This window comes from Schistocerca piceifrons, chromosome 5 (assembly GCF_021461385.2).
Source record: "Schistocerca piceifrons isolate TAMUIC-IGC-003096 chromosome 5, iqSchPice1.1, whole genome shotgun sequence".
Lineage (NCBI taxonomy): Eukaryota > Metazoa > Arthropoda > Insecta > Orthoptera > Acrididae > Schistocerca > Schistocerca piceifrons.
Window position 1 is genome coordinate 107,293,068 of NC_060142.1, and position 24,793 is coordinate 107,317,860.

The 24,793-nt window shown below is 42.3% G+C and overlaps 1 protein-coding gene across 1 annotated transcript in view; it reads right to left on the reverse strand.

Annotated features, from left to right (window-relative positions):
* The window catches only part of LOC124798209 (venom dipeptidyl peptidase 4-like), a 301,929-nt gene that overhangs the window by 205,545 nt on the left and 71,591 nt on the right, over positions 1-24,793 (reverse strand). Inside the window, exons 3-4 of the mRNA XM_047261512.1 lie at positions 19,156-19,241; positions 5,145-5,225 (exon numbers count right to left, since the gene is read on the reverse strand). Of these exons, the coding sequence (XP_047117468.1) occupies positions 5,145-5,225; positions 19,156-19,241 (167 nt within the window). The remainder of the gene's footprint in view (positions 1-5,144; positions 5,226-19,155; positions 19,242-24,793) is intronic.

The window sequence follows — 24,793 nt, forward strand, 5'->3', positions numbered from 1 at the left end:
ATTTGATACAGTTCCCCACAGTCGTTTAATGAACAAAGTAAGAGCGTATGGACTATCAGATCAATTGTGTGATTGGATTGAAGAGTTCCTAGATAACAGAACGCAGCACTTCATTCTCAGTGGAGAGAATTCTTCCGAAGTAAGAGCGATTTCAGGTGTGCCGCAGGGGAGTGTCATAGGACCGTTGCTATTCACAATATATATAAATAACCTTGTGGATAACATCGGAAGTTAACTGAGGCTTTTTGCGGGTGATGCTGTAGTATATCGAGCGGTTGTAACAATGGAAAATGGTACTGAAATACAAAAGGATCTGCAACGAATTGACGCATGGTGCAGGGAATGGCAATTGAATCTCAATGTAGACAAGTGTAATGTGTTGCGAATACATAGAAAGAAAGATCTTTTATCATTTATTAGCAGGTCAGCAACTGGAATCAGTTAATTCCATAAATTATCTGGGAGTAGGCATTAGGAGTGATCTAAAATGGAATGACCATATAAAATTAATCGTCGGTAAAGCAGACGGCAGACTGAGATTGATTGGAAGAATCCTAAGGAAATGCAGTCCAAAAACAAAGGGAGTAGGTTACAGTACACTTGTTCGCCCACTGCTTGACTACAGCTCACCGGTGTCGGATCCGTACAAGTTAGGGTTGATAGAAGAGATAGAGAAGACCCAACGGAGAGCATCGCGCTTCGTTAGAGGATCATTTAGTAATCGCGACAGCGTTACGGAGATGATAGATAAACTCCAGTGGAAGACTCTGCAAGAGAGACGCTCAGCAGCTCGGTACGGGCTTTTGTTGAAGTTTCGAGAATATACCTTCACCGAGGAATCAAGCTCCCTCCTACGTATATCTCGCGAAGAGGCCACGAGGATAAAATCGGAGAAATTAGAGCCCACACAGAGGCAAACCGACAATCTTTCTTTCCACGAACAATATGTGACTGGAATAGAAGGGAGAACCTATAGCGGTACTCAAGGTACCCTCGGCCACACACTTTAGGTGGCTTGCGGAGTATAGATGTAGATGTAGATATCAACAGCGAGTCGGTGTTAATGCGTGGGCCGGCATTCTCGGTTACAGGTTGATTGAAACATGCATTCTTCCATTCCGTCTCGATGAACAGATGATATCACATCTTCGTGAAACATGTGTTGCCGGAACTGCTACAGGATGTACCTCTAAATGTAAAAGGATGTATTTCCAGCACGATGAGGCGGCAGCCCATTTCAGCATTGCTGTCAGGGAACATCTGAGAGCCACCTTAGGAATTGATGCACCGGTCGAGGTGGTCCTGAGTTCTGGCCAGCCGGGACACCTGACTTCACGTGTCTGCACTTCTTCCTGTGGGGGCATAAGAATCAGCTGGTGTATGAAACCGTTCTGGAAACAAAAGAAGACGTCGCTAAAACTGCCCTCGCTGCTGGCGCCATTGTGGACAAGCCAGGAACACGACTATCAATAGTCCGACGTTGCACAGCGTGCATACAGGTCAATAACCGCACATTCTAGAAGTTCCTGTGAATGCCACGGCTGTAATTAGCAGGCTAAACTACCTTCTGTGTAATTCGTCCCTACAATCAGAAACTGCTGTCAGAGACCTTATGTACCATAACGAAATATGTTTGTTTTGATGTTCCCTACTTCCTGTGTCAATTTGAAAGACTAGTTTCGCAGCACTCTGAATATCTCTATCCTGTCCCACCACTTTTAACTTAGTCTTAAAACATCGTATCCTATTGTCATTAATGATCCTCACTGCTTCCTTGAACAAGCATAAGAGCTGTAAGGGACTACGCTGTTGGTGCACAGTTAATCGAAATAAAGTTCATATAGCTCATTAGCAATTTGGTACACATTAATTGTTTCAGCCTGAGCACTGCCTATAATAATTCTGTCAGTCACGGTCCTACATCTTGCTACACACAAATTGGAGAATTTATTACAAAAATCAGACTGGAACATCCAGCTAATGATTCCTGTCTCTGTAACCCGACTCTAACCTAAAAAATGTGCCCCTCTGACTCCACAGGGATCTTGCCTTGCGTTGTGGCACCCTCTTAAACTTTTTGCATGCTCAACTAATCTGTCCTTCCCCCTCCTGTTCAGGTGCAGACAGTGATTCGTGTATTCCCATTCTCCAATTGCAGCAACAGGTACAGTACAAATATGAGACATTGTTTCAGTCAAATGCAATCCACTCATCTCAGCTGCCAGCTGTGTTAAACCAGGGCTGCTCGTGACGGTGCAAAATCTCCACAAATCACACTTGAGTGTGCACTGTCGCTGCTCCTATTTCAACCAGATACCCTTTAATACTATACGCTAAGTTGTTAGCCAGGTTGGTTCCTGCTCCTCCCACTACAAGCAAACCATCTTTTCATCACAGTCTCTGCGAAAACCCCTTTGTTCTCTGTTACCCGGTTAAACTTTACACTAGGTTTCTGAGATCGTCTCCCTTCTGCTTATTACTTGTTACCTCTTCCCATTTAGCATTGTCTCTCCGCCTTCAAGGTACCTAATTCGATACACATGATTTCTAAATCTGCCTCCAAAAATCTTCCTTCACTGTTCCATGACCCTCTTGTCTCGACTGCATAATCTATAACTCCGTGGAAGATCCTCGTCTGTCACTTTACTGACTTCCCCATTACAATTTCTCCAATGAAACACCAAGGATAGCGGTGTGCTGGCCACACGCCCCTCCTATCCACATCCTCAGCTGAGGATGACACGGCGGTCGGATGGTCCCGATGGGCCTCTTGTGGCCTGAACACGCAGTGCCGCTGCAATGAAACACCAACCCACAGTTCTGACATGTTTCTCCCAGACTGACCAACTTACAGCAACATCTGCATTTATCATACACAGCGCTACCTTTACACTTAACCAAGAAAACCATAATGCACGCTTAAACTGCAATAAAGCAAGAACTACTGTATACTTATATTCCAGTGAGGTGCAAAATTCTGGACGGCAGACGCACCTAAACACGAGAATGTAATTTCAGATAGATATCCACTGAATGTAAGTTTTATATCACAGGAGCCACGAAATGAATGAAATTTAAAAAGCACAATATTTTTGAACAACAAAGTAAACTGGCATTATTAGCTACGTAGGAAATAATGTATCCAAACAACACGTAGTTTGGAAATTTGTGGTGGTAAGTTCCTATGGGACCAAACTGCCGAAGCCATCAGCCCCTAGGCTTACACACTATTTAATCTAACTTAAACTAACTTACACTAAGGACAACACACACACTTATGACCGAGGGAGGACTCGAACCTCCGACGGGGGGAACCACCCTTACCGTGGCAAGGCGCCTAAGACAGCGCGACTACCCCGCGCTGCAACACACAGTATTCTGCAGAGATGGCATTGATGTCAAAGTGCGTACAGAGTGCGACCGACCGCCATGACGGCCAGCTACTTGTTAACATCGTGTTACGATGTTCGATGAGTGTTAACTAAAGCATTTTCCTTAACAGTGGCTGAGACGGTGATTTACACATCCCTTAAAGCATGGGTACTGATCCCTATAACCATGGCCACCATTGCACATGATGACTGTTTTATGGCTGTCCATGTACGTTGCAATTTTAAGAAAAATGTATTTTACTGAAATATCTGTAAGGAGTTATTGAAGGGGTTAGTTGTTTAAGATACGTTTAGATCAATGATTAGGCACACTGTAAGTAGGGTGTTTAGGTTTTTATGTTGGTAACGCCGCGTAGTGCTCTGTATTAAAATCGCTGACTGCGCTGTGTGCAGTCTGTGGGTGGTTGGACTCGTTGTTCGAAGTTATTCGCTAGTGTAGTGTTCGGCAGTTGGATGTGAACAGCCCATAGCGTTGGCAGTTGGAGGTGAGCCGCTATCAGTGGTGGTTGTGAGAGAGATGCTAGAGTTTTGAGATGTTAATATCAGCGGACGATCTGGACGTGTATCCGTCAGAAAGGAAATCTGTTAAACTGGATGTCACGAATTATATATATATATATATATATATATATATATATATATATATATATAACTTTTGAACACTATTAAGGCAAATACATTGTTTCTTCTCTATCAAAATCTTTAATTTGCTAACTATATGCCTATCAGTAGTTAGTGCCTTCAGTAGTTAGAATTTTTTATTTAGTTGGCAGTATTGGCGCTCGCTGTATTGCAGTAGTTCGAGTAACGAAATTTTTTGTGAGGTAAGTGATTCATGAAGGGCATAGGTCAGGGCCATTCTTTTGTAGGGATTATTAGAAGTGAGATTGCGTTGCGCTAAAATATTGTGTGTCAGTTTAGAAATGATCAGAATGAGTAAAGAGAAAACTGTTAGAGTACGATACTTGCATGAAACTTCCCCTTTGTATGTAAAGAATGATTGTCCTGGTAAAACTTCTGCGTTACTTGATTTTCAAACTCCAGAGTGAAACTGAACGTACTGAGAAGGGAAGTTTCATGCAAGTAACGTACTCAAACAGTTTTCTCTTTACTTATTCTGATCATTTCTAAACTGACACACAATATTTTAGCGCAACGAAATCTGACTTCTAATAATCCCTACAAAAGAACAGCCCTGACTAACAATAACCTATACCGTTCATGAATCACTTACCTCACAAAAATCTTCGTTTCTCGAACTACTGCATTACAGCGAGCGCCAATACTGCCAGCTAAATAAAAGATTCTAACTACTGAAGGCACTAACTACTGATAGGCATAGTTAGCAAATGAAAGATTTTGATAGAGAACAAACAATGTATTTACCTAATTCGTGACATCCAAGTAAACAAATTTCCTTTTTCTGACGGACACATGTCCAAATCGTCCGCTCATATTAACATCTCAGAACTCTAGCATCTCTCTCCTCACACCCACCAATGCTGGCGGCTCACATCCAACCGTACAATGCTACGGGTTGTTCACATCCAACAGCCCAACACTACACTGGCAAATAACTTCCAGTAACGAGTCCAACCAGCCACAGACTGCACACAGCTCAGTCAGCGATTTTAATACTGAGCGCTACGTGGCGTTGCCAACATAAAAACCTAAACAGGTTACTTACAACATAGCTATTAAAAGAGGAAAAAATTCTTTAGTGTCTATGAGGTTTGTGAAAGGCAGACTTACCCACTGTGCATCGTAGCCAAAAAGCACGTACTTCCAATTGCTCGACAGTTTTGGTTTCAGTGGCTTGTATTCTGCGAATACCTGCAAAATAGACAATTAGTTTAGAAAATGTATCCACTGATAAGCCAAAACATTACCTCCACCACCCACCGGAAGATTGAATGCTACGTGGTGGCACCGCTGATACATGGTACGATAAGGAAAGTATGGTACAGAAGTAGAGCAGAGGCGAGTGGGGAATCATTTTAGCCACAATGCGGGCCACAAATTGGGAAATCTAATGACTTAGGCGCGCTGACAGATGACAGGTTGTTATGGTCGATCAGAGAGGAGCGTGCATCTTAGAGCAGGTCAGCTGTTGGCGTTCTGCTGCCATCAGCATCCATGGAAAGTAGTTGAAAGAAGATGAAACCACGAGTAGGCGATAAGGGGTAGGTGTTTTAAAATAATTTTAATATGTCGTTTATTTTTGAGTTAGAGCTGCACTTTCTTTTATAGTACGACAAGTTTCAATGTCCCAGTAACAGCTTCAGAATTCAAAACAAATTAAAATTAATTATATGCTGTCTATTGTTTTACAAAAAGTACAAACATATTGTACACTAATGTTGGTTTACCAATTTAGTTGCGTCAGCTACCCCTTGTGTTAGTATCCAAACCACACAACAGTATCTTGTGGTACACAACTGTAGTCCACGTTTTAAATAGGTAACTGATTGAGAGAGAGGAAAAGAGGGAAAAGGGAGGAAAGGGGAAGGGGAGAAAAGTGGAATCAATGGAAGTGGGAGGAGGAAAGATGGCAGAGAAGGGGAGTGGAAAGGACCCTTGAACTAACGTAATTACAGTCTGTAAGCTAAGATAGTAACTTCTGTAAAATTAAGAAAAATAAATGATTAGGTATTATGGTTAAAATATGAAAAGTGTAGTACTAAGTGGGAGAAATGTGATAACGACAATGAATTTATAATCGGTAAGACGTTGCTGTTTCTTGTCTAACAAGACACGACCTTACTTTAACACTATAAAAAGTAAGATCATACGAAAGCTATAGTTAAAATATTAAGAGCGTCGAAAAACGATTGTTTAAACTGCAAAAGCTATAGAGTAGTAAAATCACATGATTTGAAATATGTAAACTAATTAAAAATGAATTAAGTGGCTCAAAATATTGCAAATGGAAAATACTGGAAGTGAAAAACTATAAAAGGTATACAATTACAGAACTATAAAAGACAAAATATGCGAGCAACTTAATTTACAGGGAACAGGTTGTGATGGTTACAGTTAATTGCGTTTGCTTCTGCCTGGCGACGTTGTTCAGTGCGCAGTTCCACAGTGTGTTCGGAAGCCAGTCCGCACGCTGGCTTGCGGCTAGGGTGGTGTGTGAGTCGACGTCCAGCCGTCGTCTCTTCTCGTCGGGCGAGGCTCTTGCTCATACATACATTGTGTCCAGGTGGACGGTTAAAAGAGGCCTTCGAAGTTTCTAAAAAAGTCCACTGTTAATAAATCCGTTCTGCTGACTTAATACCTTTCCAGGCATGTAAAAATCTCACTTTCATTCGACATTGCTAGGCAGCAGTTTAACAGAGTGCTTCGATGTTAGAAGATGTTAACCAAACGTTGTTTTACTATTATAACTTGAATCGTGTCCTTTGAAACATATTTCAAACCTCCTGCTTGTTTCACGTACGCAACCTCTCACAATAATTAAACAGCATTTGGTGCAATCTCTTAACGAAGCATTTTGTTGGAACAACAGAGACGCATTGCGAGCTGCTGCACGATGCACCAAAGGGACATCTCTTAACAATGTTGGATGAAACTGAGAATTTTACCTACCATTTACAACAGCCTGGAAATACTTTAAATGAGCAGAAAGCTTTCATTTAGAGTGCAACATGGAACGCAGAATGGCTTCCGTACACACTGTAAAACTGAGTCCCGTACAATACCATCAAGCAGAAGCAAATACAATTAACTTTAACTATAGTTGTGGGATAATAGGGTTACTGCCACAATTCTGATATCAAATTAACTAATTTATCAGTTAATTACCTCCCACCCACAGATGACGTCATGGGTTTTGCCCAGCCGGCACATGGGACCCTGTACCCTCCCCAACCTGCCCTATTGGCGGGAATTTAGAACTGAGGTGGGAATTTCGAATTCTGGCGGGAAATTCACATATGGTGGGAATTTCTTTGTCCCAAGGCTTTGCTGACGTCCCATCCCACCCTGCCACTAGGGAACTGGTGGGACTCGAACTCCTGTTCTTCTGACCAGAAGGCCCAATTGCATCCCCCTACACAGGGAAACGGTCAATCTCCGTCCAGCCGCAGGAGAGGAAGGTTAGGTTAGTGTACTTTATTTATTTTGGCTGCGAAACTGAAACAGAAGATAGGTCCTAATTAATCAATTAATCATATAAAGATTGGGCCTAATTACACTTGTATATGCATAGCACTACACAAGGAGCGCCTAAAATCGCAACAGAGCTCAAAAACTGATAATGTTATACACCTCCTGTTATCCTGCTGGGGAAAAACATCACACTGCCATTCGAAAGTAGTGGCAGACGTACTCAAAATAAGTAGTAACTCTACACAGGATGATCCCTTTACCCACGATTCGAAAGAAAGCTCTCTGCCCCACTTGTGAACTGGTAGGAAAAAGGCTGGAGTGGAATATAATATCTTTATTTTTCCCAGGGAACGTGGTCAACTCACAAGGTATTGGTGTTCGACAGGGAGGAGTTTAATAAGTGCATTACAGCTGAGGATTGTGTCTACAGTCCCGTAAATGAGGATTGGAAGAATGGTATCTGAAGTGTTAGTCGTGCAGAATGCAATGCTCTTAATATGCTAATGCAGGACATATATGTACAACATCTGACAGACAATCACCCTGCAAGTTTTCTAACCCAATCACTACAGTGACAAACTTTAAGACGATAAAATTATTTCCTTCTATACCATTCTGGTGTCCTAAGAAGTGACGGAGCAGTTCCTCACTATGAAGATGTATATCTGCCGCTTGAACGCCTTATAAACCAATGCGAGAGACTGCTGTTCTTAGGAAGTTGACGGACTTTACACCTCCTTTGATGCCGGCCGCGGTGGCCGTGCGGTTCTAGGCGCTCCAGTCCGGAGCCGCGCTGCTGCTACGGTCGCAGGTTCGAACCCTGCCTCGGGCATGGGTGTGTGTGATGTCCTTAGGTTAGTTAGGTTTAAGTAGTTCTAAGTTTAAGGGACTGATGACCTCAGCTGTTAAGTCCCATAGTGCTTAGAGCCATTTGAACCATTTTTTGAACCTCTTTTGAACTCAGACACGTACGTATCCTCACTCACATTTCCCATGTCAGTAGTGCTGATTAGTATTAGTGGCGGTTTTGATGGATGCAGCCATGTCTCGCTAGGAAACAGAGCGAGGAAAAAAAACATGAATATTTCCGTTAGTTGATACACTGAGTTACCGCCCACATCCTGCTGCATGAAAATGCACACGAAGAAACAGCGACTTCTTACAAGGGAGTAAACACCACCATCAGTAGCGGAGGGAAATGTAACAGTCTTATTGCTGTTTACAGTAGCATCACCACGGACATGGTAGCCTTCCTCTTGCATGCAGAAATCATGGACTGATGTTAGGTAGTTTTGCTCATGTGCAGCAATTTCGTCTTAACACCACGCCCTCACACTATTAAGGCAGACATAAGTGGCATGAGTCCACTCTCCTACAGAACACGCGGAGAAGTAGCTTAAGTCTGTTAAACACACTGATTCATCCCCTTAATAGTTATGGAATAACATTGCTTGAGAGAAGCAACCCTAATTCGGTAATATCTATGTTCGACTGCGTCTGTCAGAGCACTGTCCTGGATTGGGATACATATGTTTCACCTGCTTTAATATAGCGCTTCTGTGTAATACTTATATCGCCTTGATTGAAATATGTGTTACGAAAACCAACGTAGTTTACTGGGGGAGGGGAAATTAAAACTGAATGCAGACAGTGTAATTTTTAAGGTTTAAGCGGACTTGAGTGTCCGGGAGAGCCCAACCCACGTCAATTCCCCGCATTTAGTGGTATTTTTTTTTCTAATTTTATGCATTCTCAATCAACTTACGTAATTTTGATAGGTTCTCACTATTTTACATATTTGGTCGTATTTCCCTAGAACTTAAGCATTTCCCATCAAATATGTCGTAATTATACCAGGGTTCCCTCGATTTTTGCCAACTTTATGTCATTTTTCATATTTTTGCGATAGGTTTTCGTATGTGTAAGGTCACATTGCTGGCATACCTATGCGTTGTTTGGCTTCATACGATGATATTTGCGTGTCTTATGAACCAGCCTACTAAAAAATCCCGATGATATACATGCATGCATTTTGGGTAGGACGATCATGAAAAGTGTAGTACTATTCGCTTCGTACCTACATGAAGTTCAACAAGTGGTTCACACTGGAAACACGAAGTTCAGAAACAAGTCCGTGTTCTGCTACAGCACATCAGAGGGCTTTCCTGTGGCGATCATTTGATGGAAACTCAGTTCTGCATATTCATTTGACTTCCACTCTACCGTATAGAAATCTGCAACAGAAGTCGACATGTGTACAGAACTGATTTCTGCGGCTGCTCTAATATTTTGCTCTTGATGTTTACCAGATGAGCTTCGCTACTTTTGATTGTACCTTCCAACTCTGATATGTTCCCATAACGCTGTGGGAACATCTACAAACTATAGATTTCACGTTTTTTTATCCTAGTAATAAGTTACTCGTTAGTTGGCAGTGTGTCGACTGTACTTCGCATCTTGGACCGTAAGCGTTTCCTGCATATGTCAATTGTTTAATAGTGATATATTTAGCACTACGAATAAATGCATCTTTGACAACACCATGCAGAAAAGAATGTTTGCTGGTGCAAAAACGTTAAAAACGTTTATCTTGGATTATATGGTAAATTTACACTGTTCATATTTTCCACTATTTCTCACATATTTTCCGCGTTTGACTTACGGAATTCATAACCTAATATTAAACATTTTCGTGACAGGAATATGCGTTTCACCTCGTTCAAGAGAAGGAATAAAGCATGTATTAACACAAATTACACCTGATGATGGACCCACAGGATCCGAAATGCATCGTGTACGGTACTTAATAAAACACGAAAGCGTTTTTTAATTCATATCTCCAGTGTAATGTTGGAACATCTTGGCTTCGCAAAGTGAGTACAAGATGGGTCCCGTGGATGCTTACAGAAGAACAAAAGACTCATCGAATGGAAATTTTTCGGCTCCTACTGGATAAATATGAAGCTGAAGGTGACAATTCTCTGAATAGCATCGTCACCGGACATGAGACTTGGTGTCACCACTACGAGCCGGAATCCATAAGAAAGGACATGGAATGGCAATACGCGAATTCTCCGTCAAAGAAGAAATTCAAGAGACAGCCATCCGCAGGCAAAGTGATGTGCAGAGTCGTCTGGCATAGCCACGGTGTGGTTCGTTTGGATGTCCTGAAGCCTGGTGAAATTGTCAATTCAGCACGCTACAAGACGACACTGACTAAGCTGGAAGCCCAAATTTCTAGGGTAAGGCCAGAGAAGGAGACCAACTTTCGCCTGCTACGTGATAACGCCAGACTCCACACCAGTTTTGCGACCATGCAAGTCATTGCAGAATTCGGATGGACTCCCTTACCACATCCACCGTACAACCCCGATTTAGCGCCTTCTGACTTCATCTCTTTCAGCCTCTGAAACATGGACTACGTGGCGAACATTTTCAAGACCGGGATGCTGTTGTCAAAGGTGTAAGGAAATGGTTAGCTTCAGCTTGTTCCGATTTTTACGAGCGTGGTATGCAGGCTCTGGTTCATCGTTGGCAAAAGTGCATAACGGATGGTGGTGACTATGTGGAAAAATGATATTCTGTAGTTGAAATATTTCTCTATTTAGCTGTGTTGTTGTGAATTATGTACCTCCTGTAATTTCCATGAATAAAAATAGGAGGAATTACTTTCGGAACGACCCTCGTACTTTGTGCAGATCGGACCAAAGTGTTGTTCCATAGGAGACATCCACAATCCAACCAATGGTCTGTATGTATTCCACCTAATTACAAAGAAAAATTAATTTCACATACACATATCGCTTGGGGACACTGCAATATCGGATTGTTGGACAGTTGCTCCCACTATTTGAAGTAGCCCCACTTTCATACTTCACTGAACATTTTCAACTTCAACTATAACTTCGAACTCAGTTTCAGATGCTGTCCTGACATTAACACACATAGGTACGTTGGTGGTAAAATGATACATGTTGGTGGACTCTAACATCGCTTCGACAGCTAAGTACATGGTTGGGCTACTGGGTTTATTTAGCACTCCACAAGTCTACCAATTATGAGAATCCACATGTGGTGTCACCGCCAGACACCACACTTGCTAAGTGGTAGCCTTTAAATCGGCCGCGGTCCATTAATATACGTCGGACCCGCGTGTCGCCACTGTCAGTGATTGCAGACCGAGCGCCGCCACACGGCAGGTCTAGAGAGACTTACTAGCACTCGCCTCAGTTGTACAGCCGACTTAGCCAGAGATGGATCACTGACAACTACGCTCTCATTTGCCGAGACGATAGTTAGCGTAGCCTTCAGCTACGTCATTTGCAACGACCTAGCAAGGCGCCATAGCATTTGATATTGAGATTATAACATGTACCGTCAAGAGCGATGTACACCAATTGTGGATTAAAGTTAAGTATTATATCAACTACGTACTTTATTTGCTACTATTAATTCCCTTAACTGTTCCAGACCTCACGCCAGTCAGCGTGTAATTAAACGCATGCTTTTCGGCCTCCTTTAGCAACACAGTGTTGGCTCTTCTGCCAACACTTCACCACATCTGTATGGAATAATGGAGAAGGGGTACCAAATTGAAACTTGTCGGTTCAGAGTGGTCAGGTCGAATGGAGACGTGGCGGAAAGGTGTACTATTCTGAATTTCGTGGATATAAGTCATGCTGCGGAAAAAAACAGGTCATAGGATAGGTACCTAAAGCAATATGCAGATGACTGACTGGGAGAAATGTTGTATGCAGATGAAGGGGTTGGTTTACAAAACACTATTACTACCCATATAATCGCGTTATGTGAATAGATGTTGCTGATCTCTCAAGCAACAACATTGGGTCATGTGGCTTCTGGGATCATACAGGCGGGTACATTCCATTCAAATATACAACAGAAAAGAAAAAAAATCGTGGAAAGAAGGCATATTTCTCCAGAAACATAAATGTGGAATGGGGTGTGTATGGATGTCTATAGAGCCGGCCGCGGTGGTCTCGCGGTTCTAGGCGCGCAGTCCGGAACTGTGCGACTGCTACGGTCGCAGGTTCGAATCCTGCCTCGGGTATGGATGTGTGTGATGTCCTTAGGTTAGTTAGGTTTAAGTAGTTCTAAGTTCTAGGGGACTGATGACCACAGCAGTTGAGTCCCATAGTGCTCAGAGCCATTTGAACCATTTGATGTCTATAGAGAATGCAATTTTCTTTTATTTGAGCAGTATGTGGGGGGAAGGTAGGGGGGGGGGGGAGGGGACAGAAATGAAAAAAATGAAAATCGATAATACTATTAAGATGTAAGCACTATATAGTGGCTTGCAGAATTTGTGTTTAGATGCAGGCTCTTATTTGAGGTGGACATAGAGGAGTGCAGACGATAAGCTTTTCGTATATGTTCGTAGTTGAGAATATTACGAGAAACCAACGCGCTTAAAAAAGAATGGCTATATATCATCAGCGTATGGTGGACTGGACATTGTACATCCCGTTATTCCTTAGTTTTTTAAGAAAAAAGCACCATAAACTGTTCCCACAAATACTGTATTGTTATTTTATATGTTAAGAAAATGAGGCGATATATGTACCTAATAGACTTAATCATATCACTGCTAAAGACATTACTGCCATGCTCTTGCAGGACATGGAAGCAATTCAGGAGTTAGACAAAGAAATAGAGAATTCGCGAGAAACGCATGGTTGACCATAAAATGTAGATCTCAGCCGATCCAACTGGTCGCGGTGGTGTGGTTGACCGCGAAGGGCGTCTGTGTAATGTCATCAATACAGTGAATGTGTCAGTCATGGTCTTGCGGCCACTATGTCGGGCCTACCTGAATCCGAACATGGACAAATTGATTGCGTTCGTACGGTGTGTGCTTCTGTAACCTAGGCAGCCCAAGTGTTTTGGTAATTCAAGAGGCATCTTATATGAGATTTATGCAAGCAAAGCGGAAAAAACAAGTTCCGCTACGTCAACATCCCCGAAAGTACGAGTATGTGTAGTGTGATCGCAACTAGCGGTCATTTAAAAGGTATGTGACGAAAAATAAGAGGACGACAGCTGCAAAAGTCACTGCAGAACTGAATGTAGCACTCGCGGACGCTGTCGGCACCAAAACACCATGAAGGGTGCTCCATAAAAGCAAGTGCAGGGCGTGATGCTAAAACCATAAAGCCTGCGCTATGGTGAAATGGAAGAATGTTATTCGGTAGGATGAGTACTGTTTCCCACTGTTTCCAGCTTCCGACGGAGTTTACGTTCCCATAATGAAACTTGTGGGGTAGTAAAGATGTAGCAAATTGAGGTAGTAACGACGATCCCTTTGTCAATTCTTCTAACTCTTGTGGGCCATGTATTACCGTCTCCCATATACGTACCACGAAATGAGTGCAACGAGAAATTGCGTAGGTTGGCCAACAGATTTTCTCTCCACTTTCCGCGCGCCATTCACGATTCAAGCAAGGATGGATGGTACTAGCAAAAGTTTCGTCTTCAGAATGAAATAACTTTTTTCGACACTTGGTAGGGGGGGGGGGGGGGGTTATTTCAAAATATGTTTATTGGAGACACAAGACCCCCGCTGCATGCAGTTTGCTATTGCAATGATATTGTCTAGGTATCATTACTCGTTTACATACAGCACAGACGACGTGAAAATGGTTACTATGCATGTCCTTCTACAGAGAAAATGTATAATTGTGATGGCATATGAATAGGGTCACATTTCTGAAAATATCACCAACAACTAAACAACAAGATACGAGGGCTATTCGGAAAGTAAGGAACGATAGGTCGCGAAATGGAAACCACAGTGAAAATCAAAACTGTTTTATTTGCAGCGGTTAGCTACACCTTCCAGCTACTCTACACAGTCGCCGCTCAGACTTAGACAGACATCTGTCGTAGCGTTGTACCAACTTTTCAATTCCCTCGTTCTAGAAGACAGCCGCCAGAGCTTTTCGACAATTTTCTACTCTGGACTGCAGCTCGTTGTCTGTGTCAAAATATTGTCTCCATAGCCAGCGGTTCATTTGAGCAGAGATGAACCTCAGAGGTGGCCAATTACGGGCTGTATTGTGGGTAATCAAACACTTCCCACCGAAAATGCAGCAGTAACATCTTCATTGTCCCTGCAGAGTGCGGCCGAGAATTGTCGTGTAGAACGAACCGCATGACAGTTATGTTATGTGGATTGCATAGCTTCAGGAGAAATCTTTCGCCAGGCCCTCATACTTGGCGGGAGACGCTGACTTCTAGCCATCTTTACGTTCTCGCTGTGAGCTCAGAACTGAAAAGAGTGACATGACACGATCGACGGGCGTACTAGACACAGTGTCCAACACATCTGTGCAAAATTTCATTAGATTTTCACTGTATTTTCCATTTCGCGATCGACAGTTCCCTACTTTCCGAATAACCCTTGTATATAAAATGTTCTTAGAGGGCATCATCCCTGGCAGTCTCTCATCCATTGTGCAATAATGCGAAAACGATTCACCTTTCTGTGAACTTCTTTTCGATGTCATCCATGTGTTCTATATCTTACTGATCCTATACCGTGCAGAGATAGTGGAGAGGAGGGGTAAAGTAGCGTGGTGCATGGTACTCTCTTTTCTCTATGGATCTCCCGTATTTTCAGTGTGTTGTGGTAATAAAACACAGTCTTTGCCTCACTTGTCCATGTGGTGTAAACGCTGCTTCTGTTCCTTTGTATTTAGAAGACAAAACACGTTAAGTAATGTCGAAATGTTAATGTTGATTTCTGGAGGGTACTGTGTTACAATACCTCGAAATCACGAGGCACTTACAGTGCACTCCATATCCCTTGTGTACATCTCAAGAGTATCTGTACAAGTTTTCTTTTTTATGCGGCATACGATTTGAGCGGTATACACATCTCATTTTAATGTTCACTAGTACAATTCCACAGATATATACATCTTCATATTAACATCATATGGTATGTTTCAGATACTTCTGATCAGATTGCACATCACTAAATTGGAAGCGCATTTCTGAGTAAGTTTTTTTATAATTAAGGTGGTGATTGGTGTGATGATGAACGACAACGCATCTGCTCCTAGCTGGCCTACATACACATGCCTGTGGGTTGGTGGGTGGGAAGGTGTTTACAGAGCTTAGGGGGCTGCTGCTCAAGCCACTACATGCATGTCCACGAGATGGGAAGTTTTTACTTCTCTTATTTAAGGTGTGGTCACGGCCACTGCTGGTGGCCGCTGGCCGAGGCTGCGTCTCCTCCTTCACAGATGTGAAGCGGTGGGCACTGTGACCACCACACATACCAGAGTGCAGTGTCTGGTGATGCCTGTAGTGCTGAGCGATGCACAGACGGGCTGCACCAGCCCAGTACAGTATGAGGTGGGCTTCATGCAGACAGCAGGGAAGTACAGGGTGTTTATAAATGAATATTGGGGTGTTAACGCTTTGTAATATTTGTTATATTAAACTTACAGTTATAAATGATATGTCAAATGAAAGAGCAAATCAAACAGTTTTACTAAGAACCTTATAAATGTTCAATGTGAGCACCGTTTGTCACACAGCACACGTCATATTTACAGCCGAGTTTTTCCCAAATATTGATAAGTGTGTCTTCACTGATTGTAACAACAGCTGCTTCAATCTGGTTCCTTAATTCAGGGAGGTCTGCTGGTAGCAGAGGCACATGCAGACGATCCTTGATGAAGCTCCAAAGGAAAAAATCGCATGGTATTAGGTCGGGTGACTGTTGTGGAGGCCAAGCAAAGCAATAGGCCCTATTGGGCCCCTTGCAGCCTATCCAGTGCTTGGGTATAGTGAAGTTCAACCAATTGCATACTTTGCTATGCCATTTAGGTGGTGTACCATCTTGCTGGTAAATGAAGTTCTATGGCTCATCTTCTTCCACCTGAGGAAAGAGCCATTGCTCTAGTGTATCAAGGTAAGAAATGCCAGTTACAGAAGGTTCACCAAAAAAGAAAGGCCCATAAACTTTCCGTCGGGATACGACGCAAAAACAGTCACTTTAGAGGAATCTCATTGCATTTGTACCACCTCGTGAGGATTTTCTGAGCCCCAGATGCGCACATTGTGAGTGTTAACATGTCCAGTAAGGTGAAAAATCGATTCATCACTGAAGACAACATCATCCAGAAAATCTTCATTGTCATGAAACAACATTTCGTTTGCGAAGTTGGCACGTAATCCATGGTCTGCCAGCTTTAGAGTCTGTAATAACTGTAAACGGTAAGGATGTAGTTGTACGCGTTTTCTTAAAACTTTCTAAACAGTCGACACGGGAACTTGTAATTCACCACTAGCCTCCTGGACTGATTTCTTCGTACTATGAGTGAACGACTCTCTGACTCGCACAACAATCTCTTCACTAACTCTTGATCGTCCTGTGCTCTTCCCTCTACAAAGGCAGCCGGTATCTTCAAATTGATGATAACATCTACGAATATTGATTTCACTTGGAGGATCATAACCGAACTTCAGCCGGAACGCACGTTGCACAGTAACTACAGATTCGGTCTTTGCAAACTGCAAAACACAAAACGCTTTCTGTTCACCAGTCGCCATCTTCGCTACTACCGCTGACTAGCGGATTGCGGTGGAAACATTGCCTGCTGCACATTCGCACTGGTGCCAAACACAACTGTTTGAGTTGCTCTTTCATTTGACATATCATTTACAACTGTAAGTGTAATGTAATAAATATTATAAAGCGTTAAAACCCCGATACTGATTTATAAACACCCTGTGTGTTTTTACATAAAGGCGTAATTACCTTCCCCATCCTATCCCAGTGATAGCAGCACAGATGTGGGATGCTAGAGGAGCTGAGCGATGGGGATACCTCTCTGTAAAATTGTTCCTGCCGTTATTTGCTAGTCCAGAATAATCTCATACTGTTAGGCTGCTCTTACGTGACCTGATTGCGATATCACTGTTTCTTAGCACACTAATAATACCGGGATAAATTCCTTACAGTGAAACACAGACTTGGTGCTTAGCAAGAGCATATTTTTTTAAAAAAATAATGCATTGTGCGTTTTGTTTAATGGGGGTACTGGTGTAATTTCTTTCAGTGTCACACTGTTCTAATTATTTAGCTTTTTAGGGTCCTATGTGTCTTTGGAATACCGAGATAAAATCAACAAAATTGCGATGAATTCCCCCAAAACTGTAAATAGTAATGGAGGCGGTTTACTTGCAAGAGGTACATAGCAGAAGTGCAAATTTTTAAGTAATGCATTACAGGAATTGACTGGTGTATTTGTTAAAATATGACACTGTGGAAATTGTGTCATCTTGGAAAGCAGGAGAAAATCGGCAGAATTGTAGTAAATAGCCACAAAACTGTAAATAGTGTCATATGTGGCAGCAAACACTATTCGGTACAATACTCTGCTGGAAACTGCGAAAGAAACGAAATTGCGACTATCAGCTGAATTTGTTGCTGCAAGCGCTGCTGCCAATCGACAGAGGTACAGACAGAACACGGCTTCTAAGTCCTGTCTCATGAAGCTGACTAGCTGAAGAGTGGTGTCAGTAAGGAGGGGGGGGGGGAGGGAGGCAGCTGGTGGGGCGGCAGGGATTCCAAATAGGTATGCGCTATAGGAGTGGGGAGGGCACATCGACAATTTTTGATCATAATTTGTGATAATTAAGATCAGACTAAAACCAATTTGACAGCTGTGCAAACATGAGCACAGGCGCACCACTTAATGGTCATCTTGAGCCATGAATTGTGGTAACTAAAGTGACAGTTGTGGGTCATTAATTAGATTCCAAACAAACAAAACTAGGAGCCCAAATGATTGGTTTGTTTACATATAGGGAACTAGGGCAAGCGGCCCATTTGTTTACAAAAAATGGTTCAAATGGCTCTGAGCACCATGAGACTTAACATCTGAGGTCATCCGTCCTCTAAAACTTAGAACTACTTAAACCTAACTAACCTAAGGACATCACACACATCCATGCCCGAGGCAGGATTCGAACCTGCGACCGTCGCGGTCGCGCGGTTCCACACTGAAGCTCCTAGAACCACTGGGCCACACCGGCCGGCATTTGTTTATAGGAGGAGAAAAATGCACCTTTTGTTTCAGAGCCCATTTAATCTCCCTACTGTGAAGTATGAAGGAATTTGCTTTGAAAAGGGAGAATTTTAAGCCAAACTGCATCAAATAAACTTCAATATCCTTCCAGAAATATTTCCATGAGTTGAAAGATAGTGTGCATGATGGTTCTCAGATTTAAAATTCAATGCATGATGATAATTTTGCGACAGCTGAAAGTTAATATCTAATTCGTTGCGAGAGCTTTCTCTACAACCAATGTTTTCTAATACATTACGTTACTTGTATTGATACTGTTTCGGTATCTGTACTGTCTTAAGCAAATATCATACATCATAAACGCTCATTTCGTGCAAAATCCTAACGTTATGTGTAGAAATCGATGTCATTTACTAAAATATCATAATAAAACATTTCACACAAATTGTCGGGGAATCATGAGAAAACTAAACGTTTCTAGCCAACTTGATATTTCTTCTTCTACTGCTGTCGCCTTCTACAGCTTACAACTACATCACCCAATCTAGAAGCTCTTTTGTGTAAGGTAAACGTCTTGTAATACTTGCCTCCTTCGGCACCACGTCGTAGGTCTCATCTGTAGAAACGTCCCAAGCGCGTACCTCGTCCTCATACTCGAAGAGGAGTATGGAAGCTGCAACAAATGATACATCACTGGTAAGCGTGGTACGTCCTGGGGCAGTACGCTGTAGGCCTTCCATCTCTGAAACTTCCCATATATGAACTCACAACTAAAGTAAGGATGGGCAAAACCATTGTTTTCAGAGATCGGGTCAGAAATGTTCACTCACTGGAATAAACTAGCTCTTTTTTATAACTCAGCACTTATTATTCATTAACAAAAATAAATAAAAGGAGGAGACCTTCCCTTTTTGCATTTTTATCCTATATGGCGCTATTTTGAAAGAATAGAGAAAGAGGAGTAATAAGTTTATGTTACGTCCCTAATAGTTTTGAGATTTAAAAGTTATGTGGTTCGTCTGCTACAAAAATTAAAAACTTTACAAAATACTAAATATTTTTATCAAGAGAGAGAATTTTAGGAATTAGGCTAGTTATTGTTATTTTTACACTTTTACTGGAAACAATAAAAGAATATAATATAACTGTAATTATGTGTCTACAGTCATCATTGACAATCAGTATGAAATATACGTACCAAAGAAAGAAAAATTATCTGTATTACGATTTACAAATAAAATTTGATATATTTTACTTTAAGTGAGTCGGTTTCTTTTCTCGGTGCATATATGTTCTGTGCTTGAAAGGATAAGCCCACAGGGCACTGCCGTAACTGGAATACATCATATTTTCAGAACCTACAATTTTCTTGTTTCTTACCAGTTTAAGAGATAGCTCTTTTCTAGGCAAAGCCGTCTTAGACACGTATTTGTCAAGTTCCACAAACGCTGCGTGTCCTATGTTGTCACTTTCCTCTAGTTGACTGATAGTTTCACTGAATTCCTCCTAAACTGAAGAATACTGATGCGTTACTGTGGTAACTATTTGAGAAATTAGGTGCCTTCGTTCTTGCTGAACAATCAACGCTTTCATTTTTGCAGTAAGTTACGTGTAGCAGTTCTGGAATGTTATGTCATATGTAAATTCTTGTTTTTTGAGGCGGCGATCCAGCAACTTGCCTCGCTAATCAGTTCCTTGCTGGAGATAACCCCAAACCTTCCTGGCAACCTTTTAAGCAAGTTATTAATCAATGAATCTATTTCAGAGGGCACTTTTTATTTTTGTCTTTAAAGATTTTAGTCACTGTTCCATTAATCTCTACAAGATTATCATTTTTGCCAGTGAGACTCTTTTCTCTGAGACACATATTTTGTTATCTCTTCGGAAACTTTAAAAATCTATATAGCCTCTTGACTATCTCTCAGTTTGTATCTTTTAAGTTTAAAGTTATCGATTTTGCTCCCACAACAGCAAGACAAAAAATTACGGGAACTTTATTTGAAAGAAATATTTGCAACATCTCGTAAAAAGAGGTCCATCACGTTGTTTCAGATTCAGTCGACCTTTTCTCTTAATTTTCTTGCATTGCTGCAGGTTCCTTCAGGCAAACGGTCTCTGTTTGAAAAACATAACAGCTCTTCTGAGCTTGTCACAGGTCTTCTGTATGGACTTCTTAACTATGTGTTGTACAACGAGACATAAAGAATGAGCAAAGCAAAAAAGTTTCAGAAACATGGTAGCTAACTTTATATCCGAAACATGATTTGTTACTGGCATTAACAACCTTCACTCAATGTCACATGTGTTCTTCAGGTGTCTTTGTCCGAAATGTAAGCACTCCAAAGGTAAGACTTTAGTTGACTCTTGTTCATGAAATGTACCGTGAGTGCATTGAGAGTAATACAAGGATGCATTTTGTCTCAGATTCTTTTTAATACATTTACTGACGTCATGGTCGCGCAATGGATAAATAAAGTAAGTCTTCATACTCCCGACTTCAGCAAAAGGACTTATTCTATGACATTACTCTTTGCTTATGGTCAGACTGCGAGTGCTGATAGCGAGAAAACACTCGAAAGAGCTGCTCATATTTTATCCACAACAGCAACGTTGTATAATGCCCAGCAAAACAATAATAAATGACCAGAAAATAAACAAAGTAAAGTCGTTCAACTTCTTGGCAGGCAGCCACTCTGTCTCCAGGCCACAAATGGCCCATCGGGACCATCCGACCGCCGTGTCATCCTCAGTTGAGGATGCAGATAGGAGGGGCGTGTGGTCAGCACACCGCTCTCCCGGTCATTACGATGGTTTTCTTTCACCGGAGCCGCTACTATTCGGTCGAGTAGCTCCTCAATTGGCATCACGAGGCTGAGTGCATCCCGAAAAATGGCAACAGCGCATGGCGGCCTGGATGGTCACCCATCCAAGTGCCAGCCACACCCGACAGCGGGTGATCTCACGGGAACCGGTGTATCCACTGCGGAAAGGCCGTTCCCGTTCAACTTCTTAGGAAATACTGTTTCATTCTTGGCAGAAATGGACATACAAACGAAAAGCAGAAATATTTAACTACATAATGGAACAATCTCTAGAACACTCAGAACTAAAGTAGGAAAGGAAACTCTACCTAAGTTCTACAAATCGATGTCAGTACCAGAGTGTAACAGGCAAGCGTTTAACGCATGCAGAAGGAACAAAGCAGACACATTACGTTAAAAGTATTATGATTTTTTGAAGTAACTGTGATGTAAAAAGTTTTGTAATTACATATCAAACTGTGGTCCAGTATAAGAGGAATCCTGAAAGCATTAATCTGATAAGGTTAAATGAATAAATAAAAACAAGCAATATATAAATGCATTATCATATATGTAAAAATCATAATGCAACAAAATGCCATTATTATTACAAAGAACAATATCCGACAGAGACGAAACAGGATGGAGAGCCACAGAGTCAAGAAAGTGAGATGCGAGCTGAGTGAGTCAAGGGCACAGGGAGTGCAGCGTCTCCTGACTTACTTTAGGATCATCTCTGTGGGGAGTGCACGAAACTTTAAGAGAGATACATTACTCTTTGCATTCCGCATGGCAATAAAATGTCACTAAATATTCTGTTGTGTTCCTAGCAGCTGACCACTCACACACCACCACTGAGTTCCCTGACCCAAAGTGGCCCTGGCCAGCCTGGTTCGCTACAATTTACTGTTAGCTTCACTCGGACAGCTTGAACCTGCTATCAATGGGCATCACACTGGGGGTCCACACATGTGGATCTGAGGAAAGTTCAGCACATCCTATGTGGCTGCCCTGAAGATGACGCCTCACTTGTGGTGGAGTATGAGGTCGTTCCGAGGTGTGGCATGCAGCAAAAGATTTTCCGAGAGACCGATCAGAGGGCCTTACCAGTTCATCTGACGAACAAGTTCCACGTGCTATCTGTGTCTGACGTCTCTGAGCCAGATGCAGTCTCTCTCCTTGCTCCAGAGGAAGCCTCTCGGCCCACAAGGTTTGGGCATTCACAGAGGGTGGGTCTACTGGTAGTTGGGAGCTCCATAATTAGTCACATAATGGGGCGCATTAGAGATATGGCTGCCAAGGAGGGGAAGGAAGCCAGTGTGTATTCTATGTGCATACTGGGAGGAGTCATTCCAGATGTGTGAAGGATGTTTCTGGATGCCATGAAGAGCACAAGGTGCAGACAGCTGTAGGTGGTGCCTCATCTCGGTACCAACGATGTGTGTGGCTTTGGGTCGGAAGAGATCCTCTCTGGTTTTGTGCGGCTAGTTCAAGTGGTAAATATTGTCAGTCTCACGTGCGAGATGAAGCCAGGGCTTGCCATCTGTAGCACCGTTAACAAAATAGACCTTTGCTATGGGACCACGTGGTGGGTCTGAATCAGAGGTTCAGACGGTCCTGCGACCGTGCGGGCTGCAGATTCCTCGACTTACGCAACAGAATGGTCGGTTTCTGGATTCCGTTTTATACGTGTGAGGTCCACCACACATAGGAAGCGGATACACGGGTAGCGGGGGCTGTGTGAAAGGGACTGGGCAGTTTTTTTAGGACAGAGGGTCTCGCGAAACTACCGAAAGGTGTCAGTCTAAAAGGGTGAATGAGAAACGTAGGAAGATACTCCTAGCAAAAATCGGTATTGTAGTTGTTAATCGTCGTAGCTGACCTGGGAAAGAACCAGAGCTCCAAGCACCAACAGAAAGCACTGAAGCTCAAATTTCTCTACGTACGCAAAGCTAGCTAAAGCTGGAAGTAAGTACAGCCGAAATTTTTACAAAGAACCTAACCGTGTTGAGAAAGGACAGGTTCAAATCAGTTAATCGTGGGGTGTTATTGCTGTTAGACGTAGTTTACCTTGGAGTGAAATTGAAGCAGATAGTTCCCGTGAGTTAGTACGGTAGAGGCTATACTTGGCAACCGGAATAAATTAATAATTTGTCCCTTTACCGATTCCCTGGCTCAGATGATATAGTTGCTGAACAGTTCAAAGAAAACTTGAGTCTTATTTCAAATAGGTACCACACTCATATAATTATAGTTGGTCGTCACTCCAATCTACCTTCGATGTGTTGGCAAATCTACATGTTTAAAGCCGGCGGTAGGCATAAAATATCTTCCGAAATAGTACTGAATGCTTCCTCAGAAGATTATTTTGAACTGTTATTTCAGGAGCCCACTCGAAGTGTAAATTGTTGCGAAATCATACGTAACCTCTTAGCAACAAAAAATCCTGAGCAAATAGGGATCATCATGATAGATACAGGGATTAGTAAAAAAATGGCTCTGAGCACTATGGGACTCAACTGCTGAGATCATTAGTCCCCTAGAACTTAGAACTAGTTAAACCTATCTAACCTAAGGACATCACAAACATCCATGCCCGAGGCAGGATTTGAACCTGCGACCGTAGCGGTCTTGCGGTTCCAGACTGCAGCGCCTTTAACCGCACGGCCACTTCGGCCGGCTCAGGGATTAGTAGCCACAACTTTGTTGTAACCGGACTGACTACCGTAACATCCAAATCTACCAAAAATAAACGCAAAGTACATCCAGAGAAAAAGATTATTCAAAGTGACTAGAATAAAACGAAATGATCTATGGTGTAAAGACTGATCCTAGGAACAGAGATACCGCGTTTCTAATGTTTCCAAAATTCCGATTTCGTCTGAACAAAAAAATCCCAATTTTGAAAAGAAATTACTAAGGGGGATGTGTAACGTATCCCTTATGTGCGGATAAGATCGCATTTTACTTTATTTCCAGTTTCGCTATTTTCATACGTGAAGTGAACGTATCAGAGCTGCAGTACGTACGGAATAAAAAGCGGCAGTAGATCATCACGCTAGCCAGAAGTGGCAGCTGGCCATCTGGCGCTTTCAGAGCCAATGGGATCAGGTGCTGATGCAGAAATCGCTTGTACTGTTAGCAAACCGATACGTGAGGAAAGTGCATTTATTCCAGTGCGAATCAAGTAAATGTTATCAATAAATATTTACTAACAAAACCTGTGCCGGGAAACGTTGATATTAATAAACAAATGAATAACTTTGACATAACGGAAGATGCACGATCTTATACGATCTACACCAATTGCACGCTCAAGTTACAGAGTGTGTGTCAACGTTGGCAGTCATGGACGGGATACCTTTCGATCTACCCATGCGGTAGGCCACACTCTCGTACCGTTCATAGTTACCTCATAACCAGT